General features: G+C 44.5%; 2 protein-coding genes across 2 annotated transcripts in view; one reads left to right on the top strand and one right to left on the bottom strand.

The window, feature by feature from the left end:
• The first annotated feature begins 15 nt into the window (after window positions 1-15).
• PGAM1 (phosphoglycerate mutase 1 (brain)) lies at window positions 16-6178 on the top strand. Its single transcript, XM_004680580.2, has 4 exons — window positions 16-270; window positions 3470-3744; window positions 4226-4406; window positions 5142-6178. The coding sequence occupies exons 1-4, from the start codon at window positions 132-134 to the stop codon at window positions 5309-5311; spliced, it is 765 nt and encodes a 254-aa protein (XP_004680637.1). The 5' UTR covers window positions 16-131; the 3' UTR covers window positions 5312-6178.
• A 2015-nt stretch (window positions 6179-8193) lies between these two features.
• Window positions 8194-14480, bottom strand: part of EXOSC1 (exosome component 1) — a 9577-nt gene continuing 3290 nt past the window's right edge. Inside the window, exons 3-8 of the mRNA XM_004680579.2 lie at window positions 12489-12563; window positions 11553-11641; window positions 10789-10822; window positions 10212-10262; window positions 10005-10089; window positions 8194-9809 (exon numbers count right to left, since the gene is read on the bottom strand). Coding sequence (XP_004680636.1) covers window positions 9703-9809; window positions 10005-10089; window positions 10212-10262; window positions 10789-10822; window positions 11553-11641; window positions 12489-12563 — 441 coding nt within the window. The 3' untranslated portion in view covers window positions 8194-9702. The remainder of the gene's footprint in view (window positions 9810-10004; window positions 10090-10211; window positions 10263-10788; window positions 10823-11552; window positions 11642-12488; window positions 12564-14480) is intronic.

The raw sequence follows: 14480 nt of genomic DNA, 5'->3' as shown, positions 1-14480 counted from the left end.
GGAAAGATTTGGGCCGGAGAGTGCGCGGGAGCCGGGCGGTGTGGCGCGAGTGCGCAGGCGCGGTCGGGGGCCGGGCTGTTCCTCCGGAATCTCGGCGATCCCCAGTCTGCGCCTCATCCCGAGCCTTCGCCATGGCCGCCTACAAGTTGGTGCTGATCCGGCACGGCGAGAGTGCGTGGAACCTGGAGAACCGCTTCAGCGGCTGGTACGACGCGGACCTGAGCCCGGCGGGGCATGAGGAGGCGAAGCGCGGCGGGCAGGCGTTGCGAGGTGCGGAGCGGGCTGGGGCGGCATCGGCTGGGGGCCGCGGAGGCTCGGGCCTGCGTCCCTCCTTTAGGGCCGCCTGGCCCTCCGCGGTGCCCTCCGGGAGAAGGCCAAGACCTGGGGCTTCGTCTTCCCTGCAGTGTATTTTGCAACGGAGACACTGGGCCCAGGGTGCGGGGGAGGCCTGGGGTCGACTTGCTCAAGGTCACCGAGTGAAGTGCGAGGGCCGGGTCGGTAGTGCGGCAGCTCGGTCCCCCGGCAGCTCACTGCACGCCCCACGATCTGGCAGCAAAATTCCCATTCTGCTGTGAGCATTTAGTTCTCGGGGGCGCGTTGTTAGATGCCTGGTGTGTTCCAGCAACTGTAACCAAGCCTTCTCAGGAGAAGGTTGCAAATCCTACCTAGTGAAGCGAGGGGCAGTCCCCCCCTGGCACCCTGACTCGGAGCCAGGGCCGGGGGTGGGTGGACTAAAGGGCTTCAAGAAGAAATCCGCGTGCGTGTGCAGACCTTTGCTTTTACACAGCAGCGCTCCGCAAATCTTGTGTCCGGAATGCACCCACAAAAGTGAATGAATGAAAGATCTGAATTGATCCTCTCCACAGCTTTGCAAAGTAGTTAAGATTTTAATTCTCCTCTTTCCCATTCCTCCCTGGTCCTCCTATTTTACAGTTGGGAAAAGTGATGGTAGGAAAGATGATTTGTCCAAGGTCATTTCTTATCCCTAGTCCAGCACCCTGGCCCCTTTTCTGGGATTGAGTAACAGGTAGGTCGAGGAAACCGTATGCTGTTGGGCAAGGGCACTGGGCAAAGGTGGCAGCGAGATAACACTTGCATACTCAGGCTTCCGCCTCTACAGCGCACAGCTCTCCAAGGCTAACGCACAGCTCTCCAAGGCTAACGAGGGAGCAGGCCCTGCTGTCAGCAATTCAGCGTCTCAGGACTGAGGTGCTGGCACTGATGATTTGTGCAAATACTTTCTAACCTCTGGACAAAAAAAGCAGCCATGTAAAAGGGTCACTGAAGCCTAGTTAATGTGGACAGGTATTTGGCCCCACATTGCTCTTTGTGTTCATTATAGCTCGTTTTGAAATAAAGCAAAGGTTTAGAAAGCCTTGGAAGTATAAGCCTGCTGGGGCATGTGTGAACACTCTGGGACAGCTGGGTGTGACCTCACAGAGACTAGGATAATCTGGGAAAGGAGGCCATTTCCTCGCTTGCTGCCTGGAGCAGGAACTGGATGGGTTTTTGTTGCTTTACAGATGAGTAGTTCAGGATAAAGCAAATTGCATCTGTCCTCAAAGACTGGTAAAATAACTTGGGATCTCATAGAAATAAAAGAGCTTACTTCAGCTTTGTAGCATATGTTGGTAGCATTAATTAAGAGAAAAATGTTATTTAAAATTTGTTATAGGCACCACAGGTGATTACTTTAAAAGTGAAAGCCTAAAACACCTGAATTATGAAGACCATTAGTAATAATCTAATCATGTTTAAGTCCTGACATAAATTTATTAAATTCACTAAGGCTTTAAATGATCGTTGAATTTATACAATCTTGATTCTGAATTCAGGATAAAAAAGTGGTGAGAACTGCATTTTTTATGCAGCTTTACTTCTGGGGGAGGATGAAGCCTATATCACTGCATACACTCTATTCCTGGGAGTATCCTAGGGTATGCTTTTTGTTTATTGGGCAAGTTAAAGAAAGAGGCTTTGGAGTTCTGTTAAGGGGGGGCCTTAAAGTGAACACTCCTTGGCCTTGGGGACTGATTTCACTTGCACTAATGCAAGTGAAGACTGTAGCTGAATAGCAGTAGCTTCTCAGCAGGGGAACTGAGGTTTGCACTGGGGATAATTGCTTCCCAGTGACTCAGCCTTTTTTTTATTGGTGGCAGATCCTCCTCTCACAGTTGGGTTGGGGAGGAGATGGTAACCAAGTCTGCTAGCACTTATCCTGAAGCCTACTAATGAGATCTGTCTTTTCCCGAGGGTTGATGGTGGAGTTCCCACTAATTAATCCTCCCTTCTACCATCAATGTAGTTCTTACTGGTCTTATTCTCGGTGGAATGAATAGCAGGAAAATATACTTCGTATTTCATTCATTACTGTTGGCAACCTCAATATGGGGCAGTACCCATGAGTGTTGGATTTTGAAGAGGGTTTCTTCTACTCTACCACATAAGAAAAGCATTTCTCATTAAGTGGGAAGAAAATCTTTCATGAAACATGAAAGATTGATTTAATCACTGCAACCTGTTGGTTGGTCCAACTCTTAATTCCACCACTCAGTAATTACTGTTTATGGAGATTTGTTTATAAATATATCATATAAATATAAATAAAATCAGTGCTCAGCTTTTTTTTTTTTTTTTTTTTTTGCTAATGAGTTGCTTCTCTTAAACTTTAACAGTTGACTTAAGTAGGTATACCCCTGTGAGGGCATTTGGGAATAGGCTGGCACTTTGAACATCGCAGAGAGGAACTGTGGATTAAGAGACTGTGGTGTGATTTCCACACTGTACAGTGAAGACACTGTAACTAACTCAGTTATGAGCATCCCTTAAGAGCAGTAGCTGTGCCTGGCTGGTGAGTTAAAAATGTCATTTTTCCCTAGTAGTTATCTTTTAGAAACAATTCTAACTGAAAAACACAAATCAGAATTCTCAGGAGTCAGGAAAGTGGAGCTATGAGTTGGGTTTTACCCTCATGTAATCATGTGATTTTGGATAATTTGCTTAACTTTATTGTTTCCTCATCTGGTAAAAGGACTACAACCTCATAGGATTATTATGAAGATTAAATAAAGCAAAGTACTCAGTACAGTGCTTGAGAGCAACTCCTCTGTTAGTTAAGCGATTACAAGCTTTAAGGATCCCTTTTCTTCAAAGAACTGAAGCAGAAATACACTCATGTGCTCAAGCACTGCGTTCTGAGGATGAGGACAGGCACTGCGTTGTTGGTTTGCGCCAAGAGGATACTTAGATCCTGGATTGGATGAGTATTGGGGAACCAGTGGGAGATAACTTATCAACTGTAGCACGAGTCAACAAATTTTATGTTCCCTAAAGGCAGAATATTGTTTTTCCTTAAAGTGTTTGCCAAATAATTTCCATCTGGACTAGGTATATAGATTAGTGTACGGGAATTCTGGCTTTAGAGTGCACCTGATCAGCTTACCTACCACCTTGATCTTCTGATTTCCAGATGCTGGCTATGAGTTTGATGTCTGCTTCACCTCAGTGCAGAAGAGAGCCATTCGGACTCTCTGGACGGTGTTGGAGGCCATTGACCAAATGTGGCTGCCAGTGGTGCGGACCTGGCGCCTCAACGAGCGGCACTATGGCGGGCTGACTGGCCTCAATAAAGCAGAAACTGCCGCCAAGCACGGTGAGGCCCAGGTGAAGATCTGGAGGCGCTCCTTTGATGTGCCGCCGCCTCCGATGGAGCCCGACCACCCCTTCTACAGCAACATCAGCAAGGTAAGGTCGCAGGCATGCTGCTCCCCACGCGTGCCTGGGGGAGCCTTGTTGGTGCCTGTCTAGTCCCTTTGAGTATGTCGTTTTTGCAAAAATGATTGTATTTTCTCTTTTCCAGTGAATGATCTTAACTTGTCAGAGTACTTAGCAGAGAGTTTATTTTGCAAGTTTATAGATCTCCATTGCCATTATCTTATAAAACTCATCCATAGCCTGATACCTTCCTAAACCAGTTGTCAGAGGAACTGGGAAGTCTTGTGGCCTACCTTTTCTAAGTTATGTTTCTTCTGGACTTTGTTCTCAGTAGTATGTAAAAGGGCAGGACAATCACCCCATTCCCAAATTCTTTTCTTTGGTTTCCGGTGAAGACCATTACCCATCACTTTGACCTCATAGGGGATGAATGGCAGAATTGATAAACTGTGACATCATTAACAGATCAAACTGCAAATAACTGGTGAGTGTGTGTTTCTTTCTTGCTTAGGACCGCAGGTATGCTGACCTTACTGAAGATCAGCTACCCTCCTGCGAGAGTCTGAAGGATACGATTGCCAGAGCTCTGCCCTTCTGGAATGAAGAGATAGTTCCTCAGATCAAGGAAGGGAAGCGGGTACTGATTGCCGCCCATGGCAACAGCCTTCGGGGCATTGTCAAGCATCTGGAGGGTATGTCCATTTTTCAGATGGGCCCCCATTTTTCGGATGGGCCCCCAGGATTGCCACTGGTTGGGAGCACTCAGTACAAATGGCTTCAGGAAATGGTTGGACATACTGATAGTCTAGAGGCAGTCTAGATTTGACTCCTGTGGGAGCACCCTCTCTTCTGCTCTTGACTTTCAAAAGATCTGCAGAAGACCCCTTGGGTGCTTGGTATGCACAAACACCTTCAGGTCCCACTCCACAATGTAGGTGACTCATGACACACTGAAGTTGGAGATGCTTACCTCTGAACTAGGATTACTAGTTTAAAGTGCATAAAATTGTCCTTAATTAATTTTATCAATTGAGTATCCTTCATCAATGTACAACTTCACACATGAATCTTAGTTTGCGTCTTAAATTACTTTCCCAAGGGCCTAGGGACCCACATGTGACATTTGACTAGAGAGGTGTGTATGGTCCAGCTTCACCATGGGCTTCCAGAGCCCACTTTGGGAGGGCTGTCTGGTACATACCTTTCAAACATTTTTCTTGCCTGTCAGTATGTGAGCAAGAAGTATTTTGGGGCATTCCTTGGGTTATAACATAGGTCATTACTATCACAAAAATCAGGAAGGGTGTCTTGATTTAATTCCTACCAAGTCCTTTGCCAGGGTACTATTTATCCTGGAGCTAGAGTGTAAACTGGCTGGTGGTGGGGATTCCTGTCTTGCTGGGCTGATCATGGTGGGTACTTTTTAGGTCTCTCTGAAGAGGCTATCATGGAGCTAAACCTGCCAACTGGAATTCCCATAGTCTACGAGTTGGACAAGAACTTGAAGCCCATCAAGCCCATGCAGTTCTTGGGGGATGAAGAGACCGTGCGTAAAGCCATGGAAGCTGTGGCTGCCCAGGGCAAGGCCAAGAAGTGAAGGCGAGCAGACAGGCTGTGTTCCTAAGGACATCCTGCCTGCCCATCCCGTTCCTCTGTACCTCTCCCCTGCACATGTCACACTGACCATCTGTAGGTATCTTATGTTTTAGCTGCAGATGGAAACTGGTGGTTCCCAATTTCATTTTTGCCATCCTGTCTCTTGCACCCACTCCCTTCATACAGTCTAGTCAAAATGGCCCCTCTGGGGTGAGGGTCCTCAAGCCAAGTTCTCATCCAAGAGCTGAGAGGTAGTAGCTGGGGTTTTTGCTAGTTCTTTGTTTACTGAGGGCCGGCTGAGGTAGGGGATGGGAGGAGCCATGCTCAGGTGTGACCAGTAGAAAGCCAGAGAGCCTGTCTGCTCCTGGGAGCCAGTCCTGCCCCATTGTGTGGCCAGGTGGCTGCCTGGGGGCGTCTAGCCAGTGGAAGATGAATGCAACCTGCGTGGTGATTAAAACAAACATTTCCTCCCTGAGGAGCTGGCTCCAGGTTGGGGTCAACCCCAAATGTTGTGTGCATCTACTTTTACAAAAAAAAGAAGTGAAATATGTATATGTTACAAAAATACAAAACAAAATCCCTCCTGAAGTGTTCTAGTGGCGGGTGAAATATTCCCATGTGTGGTCATTAGAAAACAAGCCATTCCTCATACTAACGTGGGGTGCGCTCCTTGACAGCAGGAGTTCCTCCTGCTGTGTGTTTTAGAATCCCCCTTACTGTCTTGTGGCAGTGAAATGCTGCTTGATCATGTCCAAATGTGTCACTGTCTGACTTCTAAATCATGTTCTAGTTGCTTGGTCCTCATTTTAAGCATAACTGTACTACATTTTTTCCAGACCAGTATAATAAAGGAGTGATGTGCAATATTCTCTGTGTGACATGTATCTCTGAGGAAGTCAGCTTGAGAGTTCAACTCGATATGTCTCATTACGCAAGTCCTGTGACATGTTAAGAGCTAGTTTGCGCCTGTCTCCCTTGGTTTCCCCCCTCAGGCTGGGGAGCCAGTAGGGTGGGGCTGATCTTCCCAGCTGAGCTCCACTCGTTACCCCTCTAGCCCCTGCTCAGCGGTGCTGCTTAATACCCCTCTCGACTGGAAATGCAGATTCTAAAACTCCAATGTGTTTCCTGAGAGGAGGATTTGTTTACCAGATTGTTTAAAACACATCCTTTCCTATTAACTTGTAAGCTTGATCCATTCTTTTTGACCCCCTTGAAGTTTCAGTCTGTCAGTCAACTAAGTTAACATCCTCAACAACTAACTCAATGTAGAACAGTGGTGTATCTGTACACATAATTGGGAAAGGCGCCGCTCACTTTCCCATCTCTAAGGCCAGGCCTGCAAGAGCTCCCAAGGGAAGAGAATGGCCGTCAGGCCTCTCACCTAGCGGGAGCAATTAACGTCATCTAGGAAGTTCTTAGGCTCTGTGGCAGTTCAATACTGCATCATAATCTGCAGTCCTGACAAGCTCTGAAAGGGCTGGTGGCCCCATTTTACGAAGAGGAGACAGGTGGACACTGGCCAAAGGCTGAGTACTCCACAGTATTGGAGCCCAGGTGAGGGGTGTTAGTTTAACTGTATCAAGGTCCTTATCTAAAATGGAAATACTTTTAAGAAACCTAGGGCTTGTTTTTCAAGTTAGTTTTTGATTTGATCTACACAATAACCCTAGGGAGACCTTCAGTGATGTAAGTCTCCAGCAGCCTGGTGGGGTATAAGGTTACTTAGCCTGCACTGAAGCTTAGACCCAAAGTTGGTAATTTTGTTTGCTCAAGTGCTCTACCCAGTCAGACTGGATCAGCTCGTGTTTAATGGTGCTCTGTCCTGACCTTGCTTGGGCTTATGATGGTCTTCACTCCTTGCAACATAGAGCAAAGAGCCCTGACTGGAATGTGTGGTGTTGCATTTGGCCTGGAGAGCCAGCACCATTGCCATGACCACTGAGAGGCCAGCAGCTGCCACTGAGATCAACACCCGCTCTGGGCTCACCCCAGGAGATTCTAGCAGTGCTGCTTTTTTCCTCTAAAGTTCTATAGGCAATTTGAGGCCCACCTACTTGGTCATGAAGTCACGTACTAGAGATTCAGGGATAAAAAAAGACTCCTGCCTCCAAAGCTCAAGTTGGTAGGCGGACAGGCACAACACTGGCTTGTAATACAGTATAGAGTGGTTAAAGGTGAGAAAACTGGATGTGACCTGCAGCAGAGCGGGGAAGTCTTAGTCAGTTTTTTTAAAATGCTCTTTATGATGATTTAAACAATTACTATCTGAAATTAAAGTATTTCTGCCTGGTACTTAGTATCTCCCACTAGGATGTTAGATCCACGAGGGCTCTGACACCTTCACTGCTGTACCCCCGGCTCCTGAACAGTGGCACACCGAGTACGTGCTCAATTTATGTTCACGTGTGGGCACTTGGGACTAGTGAGCCCTGCCAGTTTGGAAAGCCCCTGGCTGCACGAGAGGCTCTGTTGGCTACTCTGGAAAAGGAGGCCCAGAGTACAGGGCAAGAGGCTGAGCTTTACGGTAAGACTGGGTTTGAATATTGCTCTGCTACTTGGTGTCTGTGTGACTGAGAGCATGTTCATTTTTGTAATTCCTAGTTGACTTCTCTGTAAGCATAGATGACTGCTACTTTCCAAGGTCACTGAAGTTCAGGGATAACAAACTGGCTAATGCTGTTGCTGAGGCAATCAATTGGTGGCCTCTTTCTGCCAAGGCAGTAGGGAAAATCGAAAAATTTAATGTGCATAATTTTTCATCCAGCATTCCACTTCTTGGAATCTATGTTGCAAGCGAATCATAGACATGCATAAAGATAATATGGCATAAGAGTTTTCTCTGTAGGACTGTCTTAAAAAATAGCTTTAATGTAGTAATAAAATAATAGTTGTAAGGTTTTAAAATACCCACCCTAGAGGGAGGCTGATTAAACAAGCTACATCAAAGTGTAGCACACAAACCCTGACATTTAATAGACCCTGATGGCAGGCAATCAGATACGCAAGTTTGTTAAGATGAGCAGGCACTGGTGCTTCATGCATTTCATCCTCGCAAGAATCCTGAGGTTACACTGTTCCAGATGAGCAAAGAGACTTAAAAAGAAACAATCTGCTCAAGGATCAATGTTGACACCCTGACTCACAGAGCACAGGGATAACTTGTAAAATGTCACCGAGAGAAACTGGGCGGAGCCACCAGGGATTTCTTTAATTTCTTTTGGTCGCACTGGACCTACAATGACCTCAACTGCTGGTCTGCTGGGGCTTCCAGAAGAGAAACTTGCCACTCCTGAAAGTGAAAGCCACTGAAAGGTTCACAAGAAAAATGTTCCACCTACAGAGTACATTTCTGGCAGATTTTTCTAGAGGCAGCTGCTGGCTGACCCTGGGTATTGGTTTCAGTAGGAACAAAAATAGACTGGACTTGGTCTAGGAGACACGCAGGGCAGTTGCGCCAAAGCTCACCCTCGGCCACTGTCACTATGCACAGGAGTGACATCTCAAGTGACACCTCCTGAGTCACCTTCCTCCCTCCAGGGGCCTCTCCGTGCTAACCGTCTCCCCTTCCTCACCCTCCAACTTCTGTGCTCACTCCTGCTTTGGTACATAGCTTGGGCTTCTCTGTTTTGAACTTCTTCACTTATTAAATGCTTCAAAATTTGTTTTATCTCCTGTCACAAATCCTTTCCTGGCCATCTCATATTTCAGTATTTGGTGCCTCTTCAATTCAGATGTACCCACGCTCTCAGTAATGCCACGTTTACCGAGTTGCTTTGAGAACTCTGTGCATGCTCCCAGAATCACATGTCCCAGTTTGCACCAACCCATAATCTCCCTAAGTGAGGGAAAATATGTAAAGTTCTTGACCTGGTGCCTGGCGCACAGTTAGCACTCAATAAATAGAGGTACTGAGAGAATAAAAAACACAAAGAAGATAGGAGATTAGGCTTTGTCCAGCAAGCACTTGACATATGGGTAAAGGGGTGACACAAGGCAAACCCCTGCTCTATATGTCATGGTACCATTTAGATTCTTTTCCCACTCAAGACAACAGAAACCACAAATTAAGTAAAAATGTTTTGTCATAGCAAAAAAAACCAACCAACAAAAAATCACATTATCTTTAAGACTATCAGAAGGAACAGACTCTTGCCAAAATTTTCGTTTGCTTGCTGGTGCTTCCAAGAGAAATTTATCACCTGTGAAAATGAAACCCACTAAAAGGTTCGCCGGAAAAAGGTCTCACCTACAGAGTAGGTTTCTGGCAGAGTTTTCGATAGGTGGTTGCTGGCTGACCACAGGAGTCTGAACAAAAACAGTGCATCTTGATGTGACTTTCACACTGTACTCTGGAAACAGCTTACCCTCTTCCATGGGGTAGAGTATGGTAGCTTAGGTCTGCAAGAATTCAGGCTGAACCCGGGCCACTTTCCTGAATTCCTTAGTGTGGGTCTTAGGGCACTGCATCTCACACCAGCTGATGGGAACCATTTGGACCCCTGGAAGGGAAAAAGTGGCTTGAGCTGAGACCCCAAATAATAATCTCTCCTACTCCCCCCACCCTGGATTTGCACGGAGAATCGTTCTAATCTCCATATTAAGTATCTACACTCATATTGCTTTCTAGATTACTAGAAAACAATGGAGTAATCCCGCTGCAGGGAAAGGTGAGCGTTTGGAGGGGCGGCTCCTACCTGACTCACTGTGGGCCACCACCACCCCCAGCTCATTTTCGGCAGTGGTCAAAAGGTAGTTGGACTGTGCATCACCCAGGGAGATCTGGTGGCAGATACTGGTGAAGGAAAGGGATGAGTTATGAGTCTTCCCTCCCACAGCCACTTATTTCTTTACTTCCACTTCTTTTGACAAAAGACCACCAGTCTGCCTGGAATAAAGGATACCACTTTGGCCAAGACAATGTCACCAGGGTGGAAACTCTTATATATTTCAACCTGTAAAGAAAAAACAGGAGTGTCAGATGAAAGTTCTGCACCAGGTCAGGGCTACATGAAACTATGAACCCTCTGGTAGAGACAATCCACCTTCTGATCCCAGAGGACAGAAGTCATCACCTTTTATTGCTTCCACAGCATCATCATATAAATGAAAAATTTTGAATTCATTAATCTGATCAAGACTCTGACTTGGACTAAGGTGGTTCTGAGAAGGTCTGGGGTAAGTCTGCAGGAACAGCAATGTATAAATAAATATCTGGCTCCAAGGGCAAAGAGAAAGCCAGCCTCCAGCTGCTCAACAGAATGAATAAAATTCATAGAGTGAAGGGAGAGTGAGGTGAGTTCCACACTTTACAGTAGGAAATAACTTAGACTTCCTTGGATTCTACTTTCAGAAAGATTTTTGATATTCAGTGGAATAACTGAAAAGGATTGGGAGCTCCTGTTACATCTACTGAAAGCCACAAAGGGGGGTGGCGATGAGGGGGAGAGGGAAGATGGAAGGGAAGAGTCAACCAACTACCTTGTCTTTTTCAGTAGCTCGAACATCTTCCTTGCTGTAAAAAAACGGAATAAAAATATTAATTCTCCATGAAAAAGAATTATCTTGCAGACTCAAGAGCTACAAGAGCAGAGAGAACAAGCAGCAATTGCGGGCCTCGCAAAAGGAGCTGGGCGAGAAGGTCTCCCTAGGAGAAAACTACTTAGCCCATTTTTAGATCACACAATGCAGCAGAATAGCACGTCTGGGAGAGAAGAGCCAATCAGATTTGGCAGGAAAGGAGAAGGCACTCTGCTGTCTTAGGGGCGCTTCAACAGCAGTGCTCTGGAACACACAGAGGAAGGGAAGGGACTGCAGAAATTAAATTGTTCTCCCTGCAAGAACTAAAGAACCTAAAACCAAAAAAAAAAAAAAAAAAAAAAAGGATAGTATTTTATCCACCTCTTTCTAAGACTTACAATTCTTGGGTTTAATCTCATAAAATTCAAGAAAGAAAGGGACTTCCTGAAAGTTGCTGTACTTTATTTGAAATGATCACCTGGTATCACTAACATCCATCTAAGCTCAATTCTTTCTGCTTTATTTTAAAGTTCTGTATCTCAATGATGTTCTCCTTCTGCCTTAACTCATGTAACATTTTTTTTTGGACACTACCTGGAAAGAATCAAAGCATGAAGAAGAGATAAAAAAGTAGGAACAGGTTTTGAAATTGTCCCTGAAAATTCCAGTCTGTGGTTCTATCCTAGTTTCATTCCCCACGCTGAGGCAAATTTGAAAATATTTACCGGATAGTTCCTCGGAAAGAGTTCTTAAGTGGTGTAGATCCCACATATAGAATGTGTACTTTGGCAAAGCGTGAATTGATGCTAGACACCTGTGGAGTGGAGGAATGAGCAGTATTAGAGAAACAGCAGTTATCGACATAAACTAGAAAGTACTAGGATTTTAGTCCAAGCGAATCTACACTTGGACACTTGGGCTATGCAAGAGTTATTGGGGAATCAAATGAAATAATATGCTACAGGCTTTGTTTTGAAAAATAGAGAAGTCTAGCATAAATAGACACAGCATAACAGCAAATCTAGACCTTTAACAGATCTTACTAAAAGGCTTGTAAACTGGGAGAATTTAAAGCCACACTTAAGCTACTACATAATATTTGGATTACTACCTCTCAAGTTATTTTCAAAATAACACATAGACTTTCTGGTAGAACAATTAATAAAGAGAGAAACTAGGAGTTACAGGCCAGTTGCCCAACCTGGTGAGGGTTGCGCCGGAGGCACATCATGTAGTTACTGACTAGTCTAGCTTCAATTTGTACTTCCCCTCAAGTCTCTGAAGTCTGCCATAAGACTTTGTATTTAAAAGGAATGCTAGACTATACAGGATGTTGCTTTTTTGCAGAAGACTGCAGTTTCAGATGTTCAAAAGCAGCTCTCCGTATTGTACTTTGTCACTGGTTTCCCAGACACCAATAAAACTACATACCCAGGGAACCAGCTAGTGAAAGAACTGTTCTGTCTTGACTAACACGGTAGGTACTAATTCCAAGTGGCTACTGTGCACTCAAAATATGGCTAGGGGGACTGAGATGTAAATTTTAAACTTTTATTTATCCAAATGGATATATGTGGCTAGTGGCTTCTGCTGGACAGTGCAGTTCTACCATAATCATGATTTTTAGCACTGGATGCATATCCTAAGCTGGACCAACTTACCTTACAGGTAACAATAGCCCCCACATCTGGCAGTAGCTGGGACTCTGTTTCTCTCATCACAGACACAACAGGAAGCTGCAATAAAAACAGTAAAATAGGGGTAATCTGGCAGAGCCTTGGGTAACGGCAGTTGCAGCTTGAGAGTAATACAGGAATCCCTGAAAAAACTTCAATGGCTGAGGTCACAAGGGCAGGTGGAATAAACTCCCCTGCAGCCCAGAGCAGACAGACTTCATGGATTTTAGAAAATAGGAGGGCCAAGGGGCCACAGGAAGAATGCCACTAGAAGTCTAACCATTTCTAATTAGTTCTATGCTTTTTGGGGGATGATTTTCTTGGAAATTTCTTGGTGTACAACCATATTGCTTGTAATTGTGGATAATATGACTCCTCCAAAGTTTTATTACTTTTGTTACTCATTTTATTGAGTAGGTCAGAATTTACCAATAAATGTAAACAATGGCCATGGCTGTTTACGTCAATTTAAAGGGAATATCTGCAGTACTTTTGTCTTTGGGTGTGGTTGATGAAGGTTGACATTTTTAAATCTTGTTTTTTATTTATCTCTTCTTTGCTTACTAAGCTTCAGCTCTACTGGCCTTCTTTCATTTTTACCAACTCACCAGCTTTCTTCCCATCTCTGGACCTCTGTTCAACCTGTTCTTACTGCCAGGACTGTACTCTCCCCCATGGACCCGGATTTTTTAATCCTTTATATTCCAGTTAAATATCGCTCATTTCCCCTGATGACTAGGGTAAATTTGTATTATATTGTCTCCTGATACCTTGTAATATTCTTTGAAAGTGGTTGTTACAATAACTAAAACAAAAAGACACCTTACTGATTGGGAGAAATTTTTGCACACAATACAACTGATAAGAGACTGATCACAAAAATCTACAAACAGCTCACACACTCAACAAAAACAAAGTAAACAATTCAGTCAAAAAATGAGCAGAAGAGCTAAAAAGACACTTCTCTAAAGACGAAATGCAAATGGCCAACAGGTTTATGAAAAAATGTTCAACATCACTTACAATCAGGGAAATACAAGTCAAAACCACAATGAGATGCCACCTTACATCAGTAAGTAGCACACATTAAAAAGCAGGAAACGAATGTTGGCAAGGATGTGGAGAAAAAGGAACTCTCCTACACTGCTGGTGGGAATGCAAACTAGTCCAAACTCTGGAAAGCTGTGTGGAGGCCCCTCAAACTACTAAAAATGGAGCTACCAATGACCAACAATTCTATTCCTAGCAATCTACTCAAAGGATACAAAAATATTAATTCAACAAGATACCTGCACCCCTATGTTTATTGCAGCATTACTGACAATAGGTAAGATATGGAAACAACCCAATTGCTTAAGAATAGATGACTGAATCAAGAAGTGGTACATACATGCGAGGTAATACTACCAGCAATCAAAAAAGATAAACTTATTCCACTTGCAGCAACATGGATGGAGTTAGAAGGGATCATGCTCAGTGACGTAAGCCAGAGGAAAAAGAAAAATATCGAATGGAGAAATATAGGGGAACCCAAAAGGGATCAGGGGAAACATTAACAACAACAACAACAACAATAAAAAGAGCAGGCAACCATAAATAAGAGACATTCTGCTGAGGGAGGGGGAGGAAAAGGGGTCAAAAGAGGGGCAAGAAAAGCACAAAGAACTGGCTTCCTCACTCTCCCTGGCCTGGGGGGTCCTACTTTATTTCTGTTCCTTTTCTCCTTAATAAACTTTCTTTCTCTTAAAAAAAAAAAGTGTATAAAGACCATGGATGGTGCAGGTTCACGGGTGAACTGGTGGTGGTGGGGATTTTATGGGGAATACACAATGATGTATAAAATAAGAAAATTATCGGGAGAATTAACATCATCAAAATGGCCATCCTGCCAAAAGCAATATACAGATTTAATGCTATCCCCATAAAAATGACATTCTTCAAAGAAATAGAAAAAATGTTAATGAGATTCATATGGAA

This window comes from Condylura cristata, unplaced genomic scaffold, assembly GCF_000260355.1.
Source record: "Condylura cristata isolate star-nosed mole 26May11 unplaced genomic scaffold, ConCri1.0 scaffold00011, whole genome shotgun sequence".
Taxonomy (NCBI): domain Eukaryota; kingdom Metazoa; phylum Chordata; class Mammalia; order Eulipotyphla; family Talpidae; genus Condylura; species Condylura cristata.
The sequence above is the reverse complement of the archived record's forward strand: the minus strand, read 5'-3'. Positions and strand labels throughout refer to the sequence as shown.